General features: G+C 40.5%; 1 protein-coding gene across 1 annotated transcript in view; it reads left to right on the forward strand.

Moving 5' to 3' along the window:
- setbp1 (SET binding protein 1) overlaps positions 1 to 14,003 on the forward strand; it is a 55,634-nt gene extending 41,631 nt beyond the window's left edge. Inside the window, exons 3-4 of the mRNA XM_017691081.2 lie at positions 1,423 to 4,744; positions 9,955 to 14,003. Of these exons, the coding sequence (XP_017546570.1) occupies positions 1,423 to 4,744; positions 9,955 to 10,451 (3,819 nt within the window). The 3' untranslated portion in view covers positions 10,452 to 14,003. The remainder of the gene's footprint in view (positions 1 to 1,422; positions 4,745 to 9,954) is intronic.
- The last annotated feature ends 3,300 nt before the right edge of the window (positions 14,004 to 17,303 follow it).

Consider the following 17,303-nt stretch of genomic DNA (forward strand, 5'->3'; position numbering starts at 1 on the left):
TGATGAGTTGCTGTGTGCTGATTACAAATGGGAGGAAGGGCAGAGAAAGTAGTTGCAGATATGAGAGGTTGACTACTCAGGAAATACGGTTTTCCGTAGGTTTTCAGATGGGCTGCCAAGTTGCCTGTGGTAATTTGATCTGTCAAAGGCAGTTGCTGTGGTAATTTCTTAAAAATCAGTATAAAAAAGCCTGCAGGCCATGCCTATTACTTATAAGCGCTAGCAGTTCTTTTTTTCTGCCAGTGGCTGCGCCCTAAACTCTGTGTGTAATCCACAAACACTAAAAGACACAGTTGTGTTTGAGTATCCTTTCCCTCTTGTTTACTTTGCTCAGCCCACTTTCTCTTCGTTATTAGGAGACAGTGTTTTCATCGCTCCAGGTTGCCGTCTCTCAAGAGCACTTACACACACAGACATCATTTCACTCCCGCGAATGTCTCTCGGCACATTCATTTGGCTTAAGTCAGAATTCTTTTCATTTACTGTGCAGGGGCTCAAACAAACTAGACTCCAAGATACTAAATGATCCTCCCGTGCTGTAATCGGAATCACGCTGCAAGTGACGGCGCCAAAGATTTCAACCCGCGATGTGTACCTTCACTTTATAAAAGACCCTTTGTGGCATTGTTTGTAGCTGGAGAATGCCAATGAGACATTCGGCAGGACTTGTTTATTTTGCAACTGCTATAATTTTAAGCCTTCTTGATCAACTTTCACAAGTGACACTTTTAATTGTTGTGCAGAAAACATGCCGTTTGTTTGGCAGTGTTTTGAAAGGATGCTGCGAGACTGTTGAAAACAGTGTGACTCCAGATGTAAGCTAATCTGTAACCACAGTACAGACTGTCTTGGTCTCAGCTGCAGCACAGTAAAATGGAAGTTGACCTGTTGAAAAACAAAACTGTGGTTAAACTTCATCACCGCCTGTAGCTGTTGGCTTTGAAAACAGGATGGCTTTACAGAACATATCCTCGTATCAAGATGCTGATCTTGCAATACCTTATTTCTAACAGACCAAACCGCAAAGTCTCAAAAGCTTGCACAATGGTGCACAGGATTTATATGCTTTTCTTTAGGTGTGTCCCACTAACTGAGAACTTGGCAGTAATGCAATAGCTGTTATCAATAACAACAAAAAAGTTCTGTGGTGTTGATTTTGGCACTGGAGTGTGAATGTTTCTGCATAAGCATGCTAAAAACAAGTGTTGTACAGTCTTGCTCTATATGTATTAAGGGCTCTTTCCTTTTGTCAGTGTAGCTTCAGAAATTAGTTTTCTGTATATTAAATTCAGTAACATACAGATACACTCAGTAAAAGATACATTTTTGTTGAATTATCCTGTCTGACATCAGCATCAGATATGAAAAGGGCTCTGAAAGATGGGTGTTATATACTGAATAGTTTTTTCTTTTGTTTTTCAGACCTATGAGAGGCCTTACAGACTAATGGCTCAAAATGACAACAACAACATGACGGATGTCCTCGGGGAAAGCACGAGACCAAAGCATGAGCCCAAAAACAATGACATTCACCAACTGGATTGGACAAAGCCAATATCAAGAGAGTCGGCATCCCAAGGGGACCAAGACAGAGATTCGGAATCAAAACAAGAAACAACATGCATTAACAAGAGCCTTCTGTCTGAGGTCAACACTCCATTCTCAAAGACGCAGGTTAAAAAGGTCACAGAGGGTTCATCCGGAAGTACGTTTGCCTCGGGAATGACTTGCCCAGGATCTGACACACAGGCTTCTTCACCAGCTGATATAACAATGAGTCCACCAACAGACGCAAATCCATTGATGTACTGCTCTTTCAGCAAAGAGAGAGGTTTGCAGGAGGTCACTGAGCAAGTCTTTGGGAACATTAAAAGGAAGTACGGCAGGAGAGATACTATGAGGGCTCTGACCACCCATAATGCAGATATGCTGTGGGCCAAAAAGACTGACAAGGAGAGTGAGAAGCCAGTTCAAGACAATACTAAGAATAAACAACTGTATAACACTGATAAAAGTGAGACTCAGAAAGAAGAGGCAGAAAAATCAATGAAAAGGGCAGAGGATGAGGCCAAAACAATGCCAAGCTGTGTTCCACATCACACAGATGATCTTAAGAGCAGAAAGAAGAAAAACAGAAGATTAACTGAGGATAACATCTCTTTAGAGGACACACAAGCAACACAGACAGTAGAAATGAAAGATAAGAATGATGCTACAAAACCTAAAGTGTCAAACAAAATGGAAATAAGTACAACAAAGCAATTTGGAATGGATTCATGGAAGCTGGGGGAGGAGAGTGCAGAAGCAGTGATGAGTGTGGAGATGTCTGAGAATAGGCACAGGAAGAACCTAGTCGGGAGACCAAGATCAATGAGCGATCCAGAGAAGGAGGCAGAAGGGAGGCACACAAAGGTCAAGGACAGATGGTGTTATTTAAAATCCAAGAGCTCTGTTCCCCATAAAGACATTAATCCACTGATGTCCATTGAAGAGCCTCCCTCTGCTTTTCCTATTACTCCATCTAGCCCACTGTACACCAACACAAACAGTCTGACAGTCATCACTCCCGTAAAGAAGAAACGGGGAAGGCCCAAAAAACAACCTTTGCTTACTGTCGAAACAATTCATGAGGGAACTGCAACCAGTCCTGTTAGTCCTATTGCCCAAGACTCATCAAGCACTTCAAAGAGGAGGAGGAAGAAGCATAATTTATCAAAACTTGTGCAATTGGCCTTAAATAAATCTCCTACCGCACAACAATTGAAGCTCAAAAAAACGAGTCAGGTCGGCATCCTTAAAAAGAGAACAGCTAAGAAAGTTAAATTGGTTAAAATGCAAAGCATTTTGAATGAACTTTTGTCGTCTTCAAGCAGTGGTAATCTGAAGTCCAACGTTCCAGGTTGCAGTGCCATGTCAACTGTGGCATCGACAATCGAGGCCCGTCTAGGCAAGCAAATCAACGTCAGCAAGCGCGGGACTATTTATATTGGCAAAAAACGAGGAAGGAAGCCCAGAGCTGATCTTCAGGCCCAGCAAGATGAGCACAAAGCCAGTGATGAGCACTCGTTGCCTGTTTCAAGTCAATTTGAGAACCTTCTAGTGCCTTCTACTCCATCACCTACAACCAGAATGCCTTCTCCTAGGGTCTTGCAGTCTTTCTCTGCTCAATCCTTAGCAGTTGGGGTGGCACACCATGTCACCACGGAAACCAGCCAGCACGACCTGAAGACCATGCCAAATCTACAGCCTATCAGTGCATTGCCCACAAAAACTCAGAAGGGCTTGCTCAGCAGTAATTGGAAGCTCTCTCCTCCAAGACTTATGGCCAACTCGCCATCTCATCTGTCAGAGGTGGCCTCCATCAAAGAGGTCACCCTGTCTCCCGTCAGTGAGTCCCACAGTGAAGAGACAATCCCAAGTGATAGTGGCATTGGCACTGACAACAACAGCACATCAGACCAGGCTGAAAAAGGTCCAGCGTCTCGCAGGAGGTACTCCTTTGATCTTTGCAGTTTTGAGGCTGCAGAGGCTGCCACGCTAGAAGCTGCAAGCAAGACAGCTAGAGGGCACTATCAGAAGCATGCTACCACGGTTGCAATGGAGAATTTCCTCACTCAAGAGAGCCTTAAGAAGCAAAAACATAGACGGAAGCGGAAGAGCCTCCCAAGACGGGATGACCTTCAGTTCCTGGCTGACCTTGAGGAGCTCGTTAGCAAGTTCCAGGTCTTCCGAATCTCCCACCGCAGCTACAAGTTTTACCACGAGAACTCTTACCCCAGCATTTTCCGTCTCAACTTTGACCATTACTACCCTATGCCATACTACCCCTACGATCCTGTACACTATCTTCGAAGGAGTTCTGAAAAATCAAAGAGGAGGCGTGGAAGGCCAGCCAAATCAAATGAACCAATAACAAAGATGCCTTTCATTCAAGGGTTTGGATATCCAGTGCCCGGTGGCAATTACTATGCACCCTACGCAATGCCTTACACATCCATGCCTCTTGCCACAAGTGTGATGAACATGGGCTACTACGGGCAGTATCCACCTCCTTTGTACCTATCACATGCGCTTGGATCTTCAGGCTCTCATCTAATGCGTCCACCGGTTCCTCCGCCAAAGTTCCACTCTAGTGGGTTGTCCAGCCTCTCTGCTGCCAGCAGACATAGGACGAAGAGCATTCCCCATGAAATGCCTTCTCCCAGGATGGGCGACACTCATCACTCATCAAGCAGCTGCTTGGCGAGCGTCTGCCTCCACAAACGCAAACACAAGCATAAGCACAAACATAAGGAGGATCAGCATGCTGTCCCGCAGAGGGAAGATCTTGGTGGACTCTTCAGTGGAGCACTGCCTCTGTCTAAACTGAAGGACAAACAGAGAAGCCAGCAAAGCGCAGATGCGTCATGTAAGACCTCCAGGAACTACTTTGAAGTAGACACACTCTCATCATTGTCCTTATCTGACTCGCAGCACTGTAAACGTGCTCGAGGAGAGCCTCTGAACAACTTCCTGAACATCTGCACTACACAATCACATGAACGGCTGCGAGCCAGCCAGGACCGGCCACTGGACTCGTTCAAGGGGCAGCACTTAGGAGAGGAGGGTCCCAGCATCCGCAGTAGGAGGCATAGCTTGGAGGAGTTTGCTACATACAGCGAGGGAAGCATGGCACCTTTCCAGAATGACAGAGCAGACAGGACAAAACAGATGTACCAGCGCAGCAACAGCACATCTATAGCAGGTCAGAAAATCTCAGTATTTCTATCAGGCATGAACATAAGCCACATTCAAACAGAATATGAAAAGTGCAGAATAGTTTGGTAAATAATGAAGACACAGTTTAATCGTAGATGGAAAGCCTCGTGGTAAGTCTCACAAAACAGCATTCTGCACTATTCTACAAAATGATCAACAAATAGGCTCATTTGAGCGCTTTTATTTTGTAGTCAGAACATCTGGCGAGGCGGGTGTAATGCATGGATGGAGACAACTATAATTCACAAATTTCTCTTTCCTCCCTTTTCACCTTCGTTGCTTGCCAATGGTTTTCTTAGAGATATATTATTCACACATTTTGATTTATTTTCTACTGACATGCAATAATAAAAAAAAAACTCCCTGTGTTAAAAGAGCTGGCCAGCAGCCAGCAGTTTAATGAATCCAGTCTACTCCAGTGGAGGGGAATTGCAAGCCCAAGGCTCAGTTAGATTACATTTTTGCTCCTTGGGGAAAAGAAGAGGATGAGTCACATAGTGCCTAACCCGTACTACCATCTACCTCTATGAATTAATGCTATGCTTCAAAGACCTTGGTTGTCATAGTTAAATAGAGCAGCTTGATACGTATCATGCAAACGTGTACATGTGGTTTGCTTTCACAACATGTTTTATAATGAGAGTATGTTTTGACAGAACAATTTATTATAGCAGCTTATTATACCTTTTGGCCGTGGCACTATCTGGCTTAAAATGTGTCACAGCAAGTGAAGTCTGGCAGTAATTTATATGCACAAATTTGCATCTCATGTCACCAGTCATTTACAATTAATTAGATCTACTTGCCCCGGCTTCATGTTATTACTGCACATTTCTTAGGAAGGCTGTTAATGATTTTTCCTAGTGACTAGTGTTTAAATCTAAATGAAGTGTTAGTGAATGTAGCAGTGGAGTCCCATAGCACAGTGGTTTCTAGACCCTTCAGGCTAGAGTAAAGAGGTAATGCTCGTGTTATTAGACATGCTGCACAGAAGACACTAACAAACATATTCATCACTGGAATTCTTTGTCATTGTTGAGCAAAAAACGGCTGAAATCTGAAATTATCACTCATTACTATGCATAGCATTAATACTATAATTATTTATTTAAAGAGTACCTACGTAGGAGCTTCTTACACACACATAAGCATTGAATAACATACTTATAAGGCAATACATTGTTGTTGCAAAAACGCGCTATATAAATAACTTTCAAGAGTTTTTTTTATGATGTACATTGTTGGAAGTGGTTCTTTACACATACAAGAAATATCAGTGCTATATTATGATATCAATGCTATATGAATATCACCTTTATTAGAGAAACAAAAATGGGTTTTTCATTGTATGTCAGCTGTTGTTCGACTCAAAAACGTGTATCCAAAATTGTTAAGGGATCATTTTAATCCCACAAATGGGGAAATTCCTCTGCATTTAACCCATCCGGGAAGTGAAACACCACATAACACTGGTGAATAGACACACACACACTAGGGGGCAGTGAGCACACTTGCCCGGAGCGGTGGGCAGCCCTATCCACGGCGCCCGGGGAGCAATTGGGGTTTAGGGGTCTTGCTCAAGGACACCTCAGTCATGTGCTATTGGCCCTGGGGATTGAACTGGCAACATTCTAGTCACAGGGCCAGTTCCCTAAACTCCAGCCCATGAGTGCCCCTTACAAATGGATATACAGCATTTTGGAAATATTTTCTTCATTTTTATAAATGAAAATGTTTATACAGCTAATGCCAGTAATCACTAGATGACATAAAATGTTTTATGAAAAAGTGACACCGTATTGCTATACAACGGCCTTAAAATAAAGTGAAATCAATTTGTTCTATTAATGACACTGTTATGAAGCATCATTCCCAAGTAATATGACTTATAAGGTAGAGGCCTCACATGTCTTTATAGAGGTTTATCACAAAATGTGACTTAATAAGGGCGGCACGGTGGGTGGCGCTGTTGCCTCACAGCGAGGAGGGCCTGGGTTCGATTCCCCGGCCGGGTGTCCGGGGTCCTCACTGTATGGAGTTTGCATGTTCTCCACGTGTCTGCGTGGGTTTCCTCCCACTGTCCAAAGACATGCAGTCAGGCCAATTGGACATGCTAAATTGCCCCCGAGTGTGTGAGTGACTGTGTCTGTCTGCCCTGCGATGGACTGGCGACCTGTCCAGGGTGTATCCTGCCTTCCACCTGATGACCGCTGGGATAGGCTCCAGCACCCCCCCCGCGACCCTAAGGGAGAAGCAGCTTAGAAAATGGATGGATGGATGACTTAATACCTATAATAGCTTAAACTTTTACTTTTAATACTTTAGTACATTTTAAAGCTAGTAATGTTGTTTTATGTAGAGTTATGTAAGTAGAAATACAGACAAGGAACGTCTACTTAACAAAGGGTATTTCTACTTGTACTTAAGTACAGGGTTTTAGTAGAGGATGAATATGGATGAAAATAATGACTTAAGGGCAACAGAATCTTCCATAGAACTGGTATTACTTATCTCTGTGAGTTCCATTACTTGGGAATAATGCTTCATAACAGGGTTATAAATGGAACTATAATTTAAGGCTCTTTGCGTCAATACAGTGTCATTTACTTTGTAAAACACCTTATTTCATCTTGATATTACTGGCATTGATGTTTAAAAACATGTAATTCAGTGTTTATGAAGTCCTTATGTAGGTAGTCATCAAATAACGCGTTTCCATTAATAGCTAGATTTTTTGGCAAAGGAGAGACAGTAGATGTGGAAGTCTAAGCATTTCCTCAAGAAATATGACCCTTTGGCAAGCTCTTTAAAGTAGCCTTGCAGTGGATCGCGCCGCACTGTGCACATATGGTCTGGATTGAGCTTTTGATGGGGCACTCAATGTAAGGATCTTTCAGTACACTAAACCCTCTTTAGCTAGAGCCTGCATGCTCTTTTAACTTTATGCTCCCTGATTTCCTTGGACAGGAATTAGGCCTGTGTTCAGCAGCTTTTATGCAATACATCTTTATAGCAAGCATATTTTCTATGCCAGTTTTTTTCCCTTTCATTTATCAAAAATCCCAGCCATTTCTTACCAGATGTTGATAACATAATTCAGTCTACACAAAAAAACAACTAATCACTGTTGCTGCTTAATGTTCAGGTTTCTACTGGAAAACAATGCTTCTCCAGGGAAAATGCACTTTCTATGTTACACCTTTTTTCCTCCTTTTATGCACCAAATCTGAAAACTGTTTGCCTTTAAACAGTGGAATTTTGTCGCCATGGTAATGGGAAGTGGGTCTACGCCAGCGTGCGGAGAGCAGAGCTGGGGGGACAGCAGCAGGGCAAGGCCATAAATTGGTTGCTCTAATGAAAACAGTCTGTGCAGGATGCAGGTAGAAGTTTCAGGGGATAAATGAGTTGTGACGCTCCCTTTGAAAACTAATGTTTTTTTTTCTTTCCATGATTTGTTGGCACTCTGAGAGACTCGCTGAGGTTCTCAGTGATAAACCAGGGCCAGAGCGGGAGGGGCTTGCCGCTTCGACTGGCCCGCATATTACTTTATTGAAACCAAATGAGCAGCTGCTGCAAACTTGCTTAGTGACCCAGAAAAAAGGATTTAGTATTCTGCTCATTTTGGATGTTGTTCTATCCAGACTTTAGTTAATCTGTGAATTAGATCAAGACATTAATTTTGCTAAGTTAGCTAATGCTATGCTGAGACAAAACACAGCACAGGTATTATACTGTGTACTTCGCCTGTATCAAGCAAATTAAGTTTAATCTAACACATTACTGAACAGGGTTAGAACAGCTTTCCTGTATTTCTCAGCACTGCAAAACATGTGACCAGTTTTTAAGTTTTAAGCATTCTGTTTGCTCTATAGGGAAGCATGGAAATAAATAGATTTCAGTCCAGCGAAGCAAACCGCTGGCAAAAAAAAAATCTTCCACAATTCTCTTATTTGCTTTCTTGGATACCTAACCAGATGGAGTGGCAATCAGTGAGAAGGAGCAAGAAAACGAGAGAGTTCTCCAGAGACGTGAGGGGTGCAGGAGAGGTTTTTTTGATGCGGAACACACATTTTAGGCAGCTTTAGGCTGTCTGAACTCATTTCAGACGAGGCTGCCAGAAACCCAACATTTCCTCCGCTCTGGGCTTCCTTCCAGCGCTCTGACGCGAAGAGAAGAGGCAGTAAATTAATCACTGATGTATCTGAGGCCTCCTAGTTTATTACTCACACTTCCAGAGCCGTCTCTTCAACACGGAGGTGAACGCTGGCTGCGTGCACAGAGAGATAGATAAGAGGGACGGTACCACACGCTCTAATTAAACGCATGGATGTAGTTATGCACAAATGTTAAGTCAAGTGTTAAGTGCTCTATAGTGCCGTAATTCTTTCTTCTCAGGGGACTTTATTTAAGCGTCTCTTTGACTCTGCTCATTTAGATGGAGGCTCGTAATAAAACGGCAGGCTTGTCATACTGTGATATATAGTTGTGCAGATCAGCGCCAAACTTTTGCACATCACAATTACTTACGTATGTCCTAATGCAGATTACAGTGTTGACACATTTGAATGTTACATCATTGAACACAGTATCACTTTGTCTTGTTTAGTCTGCATAGATGCTAATGGCTTCGTGTTTGTGACTGTGACTCATTTGAGGTTGTTTAATTTGCTTCATAAATGCTGCTGGATACAAAATCACTGATTATTTGACTGTCTGAATATTTAGCATAGCAGCCTTTTTTTGTTATTTCTTCTGTTTGGATCTAGTAATTCTTGGTGATCAGTGGAAAGTTTTTATAGCCCGTCCAGAACACTTCACTCAGATGAGGCAGGCTTAGTGCAAACTCCTAGGATCACTAACAGCTCAGTTTGTGCACATTAATTTTCTTATATAGCGTCCCAGAATATTAGGAATGTAAACTTGAAACATTTGTTTAGGCTAGCATATGCCTAGAGTATTGCCTAGAGACTCATTTTCACCTGTGGTCTGTTAATGCAGTGTTATTTTATATTCCTCTGTAAAACATTTCAAGATTAAAATGAAACATGCTCATCTAAATAAAGATGTATTATTATAGTCTTGTTCATCTATTTGGCACTGATCTGCAGAGAGTGGATGCTGCAAGAACTGTACTAGACAACAGATGGCAGGTTTTTAACCATCATAACCCTCATCTGTTGTGTATCTCTTTAACAGATCTCGACTCCTACAAGAAAAGGTACAAACGTAAAGAGATCGAAGAGATGCAGTGTGAAGTGCGGAAGATGCACACTTTCTCCAAGATCCTCACCAGCAAGAGAAGCCTGGACCACGTCAACAAAATACTGAAGGTCAAGCGGCTTCAGAGGCAGGCTAAGACGGGCAACAACGTGGTGAAGCGGCGAAGGGGGAGGCCCCGGAAGCAGCCACTGCCCACGGATGAGATCTTGGCTCAGATGCCTGTGCTGGAGAAATGTGTGGACATTCCCAGTAAGAGGAGCCTCCACAGTGGCCTGGTGCCCGCCCAGCTGGAATTCTCCAACCACGATTCCATCGCGGACGCCATTGAGGCAGTGGTCCACCAGGCCCGGGCGCAGCCCAAACCACAGGCCCCACAGGGGTCCAAGTACTGGCCCAAAGCTCAGCCGGAGGACCAGCCAGAACGGCCGGCACGGAGGGGCAGAGGGAGCAGAAGAGAGGAGGCGGATCATTAGAGAGTTTCAGAACAGTGCACTGTGAGTTCGACTTGCACTCCCCACCTTTGGATAATTTCTAAGCGACAGCTGAAATACTCTTCACGGGCATTCTCTGAGGATTCTGATAATGAATGTGGTCTAAAGTGCCCCACTTTTTGTTTTGTATATGCCATCACCGAAATCTTTTATTATTATTATTATTATTTGTTTTGTTTTTTTCTCTCTCACATGGAGACATTGTTGAGCTTCTATTCTCCCAAAGCCCATAACTCAAACGATTTTGAAATCTATGGCTACAGCCATAATCTTACCAGCAAGTGTAAATGAACTTTTAATACAGTACTGTGCACTTTTGGGGTTTCTTTGCCTTTTTTGGTTCTCTCAAGTCAAAGCACAGTACTTAAAGACCAATGCTGATAAAATTGGTCATCAATAACTCCTAGACAATACACACACACACAAACACGCTTGCCTGCGCTCAGGTTTGTTCCGGGCATGAACTAACGGCAATACCCTTGAATGAGACCCTTCTTAAAACTGTCTTTGATGGCTATAGTTTGATTGTACATAGGAACATATTCTACAAACATTTCAAAGTGAAAGAATTTTAGATTTACCTGTACTGTCATCATATCAAATAGAAAACTGTACAATATTCAAATAATGTTTTTAACCAAATACTAGAAATAGATGGATGTGACATACAAGCTTGTGTTCAAATGGAGAAAAAAAAACATACAGTATTTATTAATCAATTCATAACGAAGTGGATGCATCACAGATTGAAGGACTGTATTAGACAACAGACAGAGTGTAAAGTCAAATCTTCAGAAACCTTAGCTTAGGACTCATTCATTGTGTCGTCCATGGGAAATTCTATTCTTGCATTTAAAACCAACACAGCACTTACTCCAGTTTCCTTGTCCTTGAAGATGGGCCTAAGTACTACACAGCGTCACAGTGATTATTTTTTGTTGAATAACCAACAATATTTGGAAAATATTTTAGTAATATCAGTTGAGTGATTTCTCAGTCAGTTACTTGGGGGGAAAAAAACAAACAAACAAACAAGAAAAAACGCTAAGTAACTGAGTTGCCTTTCCCAGAGTCTATTTGATAATGTGCCTGCTCTTACTAATAAAGTAATAATAATATGTTGATATACCTGTCAGTATTAGATGTTTATACAACCAAAGTTTCAGTCGTTGTATTTCATATTATAGGTGGATTGGTTTTTGGTTTAAGTGCTTGTAAATGGCATATAAAGGATGGAATGTGTGGATCTGAGACGTAGAATTCACTACTGTATACAGTACAGAAAGCTGCATAGGAAAGTACTAGCAGGAAATCAGGCTTCAGTGTAGTACAGTTGTTCTAAGCTCTTTTAGAAATGTAAATTCAGCTGCTCATAATGCAGAAAGCTCTCTCCATTTGTGGTTTATTTCTCAGTTGTTTCATATATGTGCCTTATGTTGTCAATAAGTCCATAACATTTCAGGTACCGAAAACTATGAATGGCAAGAAATCGTGCTTAACATATAGCAGATATACATATATTCTACGTATACATACATGGTCATGAATGTACATATGCCTGCTGTCTCTCCTGGTCATTAGAGCTGTCATTGTTTAGGTGCATTCGCGCAACAAAACAGAATGTGCAGATCAGATTGGTCGTCTTAAAAATGATCTGCTCCCGTATTAATTTGAATCAGACTCTCACAAATCGTTTTCTGTGCGGTTTAATCCAGCAAACAAGACCAAACTGTGCTTGCGACAATTCAAATAGGACCACCACACTATAGCACCGTCTAAGGGTTGTTATGACATGTACATTCTTTTTTACTATGCATCAGGGTTATACCTGCAAATTGACAGACATGTATTGACTTTTTAAGAGGAACTACTTTTATAAGCTTTCTCTTTTGGTTCAGTCCATTTGACAAGGAGGTCTTATTGAACATTTCAAATGAAATGATCAAATGTAAAAGTCTGTAATCTGGGTTTCTGTTTCTTTTCTTTCTTTTTTTTTTTTGCCTACAAGTGACTATCATTTCTTTGCAATTCTTATCGCTGCTTAGGGCAGAAAAATCAGCCGCTAAGCAGTCGAGCCTTAATCATTATGTTCAATCCAACAAATTAACCCTTGTAAATAGTAGAACGGCCTATCCGTAATTAAACAGCTGACCATGTGGACTGACTGTGCTCACTCTACTTAGAATTGCCTAAGTATAACTAATAAATAATAATACAGAACACGGAACATAACGCAGCCCACAGCCGAAGACTATGTGACTTAAATCATCATTTTGTGAGAGTAGAATGTTAAATCTGACGATGACTTTGCGTTAGAGCCAAGAGAAATCGTCCTTATTGGCTGGCAGCTATCTCAGTCTGTGGCACTAAATTGGACATTTCAGCATGTCTCCATTTAGGGCTGGCACTGCAAACCACCTGGAGACACTGCCAAAAATAAAGACATCAATTATTCAGTGGCTAAAACCACTAAGAATGGACAGAAATCTTGCAGTTGAAACCAAATTGTATACAGTAGCAGTATTCCTAAATGGTACCATAGATCTTCAGTCTATCAAAGGAGGTGTTAATAGCAAGGTGTTTGGCAGCTCATATTTTTTGGCTTCTGATGTTTTAAAAAAAAAACACCAGATATCCAGATATATTTTTCTCTACCAGCTGATAAAATGGTGCCTTGTGAAGATACGGTGTAGTTTGTTCTTATTTTTTCTTAAATTCTGGCTCTTAAACAATGATAGTAACTCATTACATGCTGTTTTGTGTCATGTAAATATGGTCCAACTTGATACAAAGGGTTCATTCGACTGGTCACTTAACAAAGATCACTTAAGATAATGTCAGTTCCAAGATCCAGTTCAAAGATTGTCAACAGTATCATATCTGTATTAAGATACCGAAGAGATTCCAGTGCAGGTGAAGAATCAATTGAAGGGTAACATACTGAATAAGGGCACAAGTCAAATTCAGCATATTTTGTTTTTTATAGGTACTACGACCATTTTTGATAACTTTTACTTTTCCTGAACCCGCATGCCCTAACCGATTGATTGTATGCACACAAATTTTGAAGAACTCAAATACTGAATTTCAATTTGGAGAAGATCTTATACATTGTTTGATAAGTTTTTTTAAGAAATGGTTTTTAATTCATAAAGCATTTTTGTAAATTGTATGAATATTAAAGAAAACAGCAAATAATGGACATATATAGGAAAGAATAAATATTGAGATACGCAAGCATATGCATTGTACATAAAATGTATGTAGATATACACCCTCATGTTTTTGTGTACCTGTGTATACACATTTAAAGATACGTATACTGCACTGTACATATGTACATACATTTAAGCTCGCATGTGTTTGGTCATATTTGCCGTTCATGATCTTGTAGGGATTTTTTTTTATTATTATTTCTCTTTTAAGCTCTTGTTTTTGTGCAACCATCTCAGTGCAGTATTGAGCACTTAAATACACTTGACCTTGTTCATGTCATTCATTGTGCAAAAAAAATTAAAAATGGATTTATCAAATGTTTGAATCTTACCGTCTTTCTTATTTGTTTTAAATGGAGAACCTAGTATCGCAATATGATAATAGTTTCATAATCAATTACATCACAATAACCTTTTCTGAGCATATCGTAGAAATCTTCAGTAGTTAAACAACACAGCAACTAGTTCATTAGGACTAGCAGTGTTCATTAGGCTATACAATACCTACATAAGCCTTTCATAACACTGGCGTAAACCTATATGGATCATTCTACTGAAGTGGTTCAATGTTAGCTGAAAACACATTTTGGAATTTTGTTTTGAATGACAATTATGCTTTTATTAAATTATTATTATATTTATATTATATTATTATATTTATTATATTGTATATATATATATATATATATATCCATCCATCCATCCATTTTCTAAGCCGCTTCTCCGTCAGGGTCGCGGGGGGGAAGCTGGAGCCTATCCCAGCAGTCTTCGGGCGGAAGGCAGGACACACCCTGGACAGGTCGCCAGTCCATCGCAGGGCTATATATATATAATTATTATTATTTTATTAAATAAATGACATTCCATTTTGTCACTTTCAAAATAATGACACCAATAGTGACAATTTTAGAGCATAACTCAAAAAATTAAAAAGCTAACCAGTACATGACTAGCAATCACAGCTCTGAACAGTTGTACACATACAAAATAATATTTTTTTCATTAAAACACTAAAAAAGTTGACTTAATTGCAGAAAATGTGCTTCTGTAATGACAATTCTTTTGCATGCTGATTCTCAGACTTCGGGACACATTTACTTCAGAACAGTGGGATCTAGGTACTCACCATGTGTAATGAGTTTTTTTATCAATATCAAATTTGTGTTCAGTTTGTCCACAACATACTTTTGTAGACCTACGGCCACTTTAACTAACAAACCAAAATGTCACAGCTGTGTCCGACCAACAAAAGCTGTTCTTTAAGATGTTATTGACATGTTCACTTTTAAGACACTCAAACATTCATAGCTCATGCACATCTAAACTGGAAATCAAAGAGATACTATAAAATAATCCACTGGAAAGAGAACCTTATAGACTATAGAAGAGCACTTGCTACAGCTCGCTCAGCCTATCTCTCCTCTCTCATAGAAAACAATAAGAGTAATCCCTGATTACTATTTTGCACAATTTCTAAAATAACAGAACAAAACAGTTACTGAACCCCAGGTGCCATTAGCCAGAAGATTAGGCAGAAAATTCAGAACACACAGTTAAACTCTACAAACCTGCTGCCTTATAATGTCAGTCTAAATTTTGAGAATATTATAATCACTGCAGAGAGGCTGGAATCATTTACATTACTTCAAGAAAATGAACTAGTTAAAATAGTTTCTTCTGCAAAATCTTCTACTTGTATGTTAGATCCGATTCCTACAGGTTTACTCAAGGACATTTTGCCAGAAATAACCAACCCTGTCAATAATAAACTCCTCTCTTATCCTTGGATACATCCCAAAAACTCAAAACTAGCAGTAATTAGACCGCTGATTAAAAAATCTAACCTCAATCCCTGTGAACTATCAAATTATAGACCTATCTCGAATCTACCCTTTATATCTAAGATCTTAGAAAAAGTGGTATCAAAACACACACACACACACACACACATTTTCTGTGCTGGAGCCTATCCCAGCGGTCATTGGGCGGAAGGCGGTAGCAAAACAATGAAGCTATTTGTACAGGAATCATATACATGACAAATTTCAGTCTGGTTTTAGGGCACATCATAGTACAGATGTACTGTACTATGATGTGGCCCAAATGTAAATTATCTTATTATTCTTTGACCAAGGAAATGTGTCTTTGCTAGTCCTCCTGGATCTTAGGGTGGCATTTGACACAATAAGCCACGCTATCTTACTACATAGACTAGAAAACCTTGTAGGGGTAAGAACAATAGCTCTTTCCTGGTTCAGGTCCTATCTCGCTGATCGCAACCAGTTTGTTAATGTAAATGGTGAATCATCTGTCCTTGCAAAAGTAAAGTATGGTGTTCCACAAGGCTTTGTTTTAGGACCTATAGTATTCACAATATATACGCTACCACTGGGCACCATTATCAGTAAACACAGCATAAATTTCCACTGCTATGCTGGTGACGCTCAGTTACATATATCAAACGAACTGGATGACAAAAATAAACTTAGCAAGATTGAGGACTGTATAAAAGACATAAAATACTGGATGTCGAGTGACTTTCTCTTACTTAACTCGGATAAAACAGAGGTCTTGCTTCTTGGTCCAAAAGCAACTAGAAACAAACTAACTTAACACTTAAACTTAACAATTTCTCAGTCGCATCAAGCCTAACTGTTAAAAATCTTGGTGTTGTGATAGACCCTGATCTGTCCTTCAACACACATATAACTAATATTACTAGAACAGTCTTCCCGCATCTCAGCAGTATTGCTAAATTAAGAAATGCATTATCTCTACAGGACGCAGAAAAACTAGTTCATGCATTTATTCCTTCAAGGCTAGATACTAAGCCTTAACATGCTTCAGCTAGTCCAGAACGCTGCAGCCAGAGTCTCACAAGAACCAGACAGTTTGACCATATTAGCCCAGTTTTATCAACCCTACACTGGTTACCAGTCAAATTCCGTATTGACTATAAAATTCTATTACTGACCTATAAAGCGGACTCGCCCTCAGTACCTTCTCTCCTACTATGAACCATCACGCCTACTTAGATCACAAGGTGCTGGCTTACTACTGGTACCTAGAATTAATGAAGCTACATCAGGGGGGACAGCCTTCTCATACAAAGCCCCCCAGCTTTGGAATAATCTTCCTGTTAATGTTCGGAACTCAGACACAGCCTCAGTATTTAAGTCTAGGCTAAAATCTTACTTGTATAGTCAAGCCTTTGGTAATTAGTTTTCCCTGTCAGATCTAGACCTGCCGGAGTCTCTGCTGCACTGTTATACTGTAATCTGTGATCAGTCACTATAGAACTAACTGTTTTTTTCCTTTCTTTGCTGAGTTGAACAGCTGCCCATCCTGTGCATCTGATGCTGTTGCCTCTTCTGCCTTGATCAGGTGCCACTGCTCGCCAGCCTTCTGGACCAGCTTGACCAACATTGAGCTTCATGCTGTCCTAACCCAAAGATGCTGCTGCCGCCACTGCATAATCATGAATGAATCAAATGAACCACTGCCCCAATTTAGGGTTTAGAGTTTGGGATTGTCACCTTCTAATAGAAAGCACACTATAAATGATGATTTTGTATATATTTAGCTTACTCTTATCTCTATTCATCGCTCAGCTTTAAAT

The sequence above is a fragment of the Pygocentrus nattereri genome, chromosome 20, assembly GCF_015220715.1.
Source record: "Pygocentrus nattereri isolate fPygNat1 chromosome 20, fPygNat1.pri, whole genome shotgun sequence".
Classification (NCBI taxonomy): domain Eukaryota; kingdom Metazoa; phylum Chordata; class Actinopteri; order Characiformes; family Serrasalmidae; genus Pygocentrus; species Pygocentrus nattereri.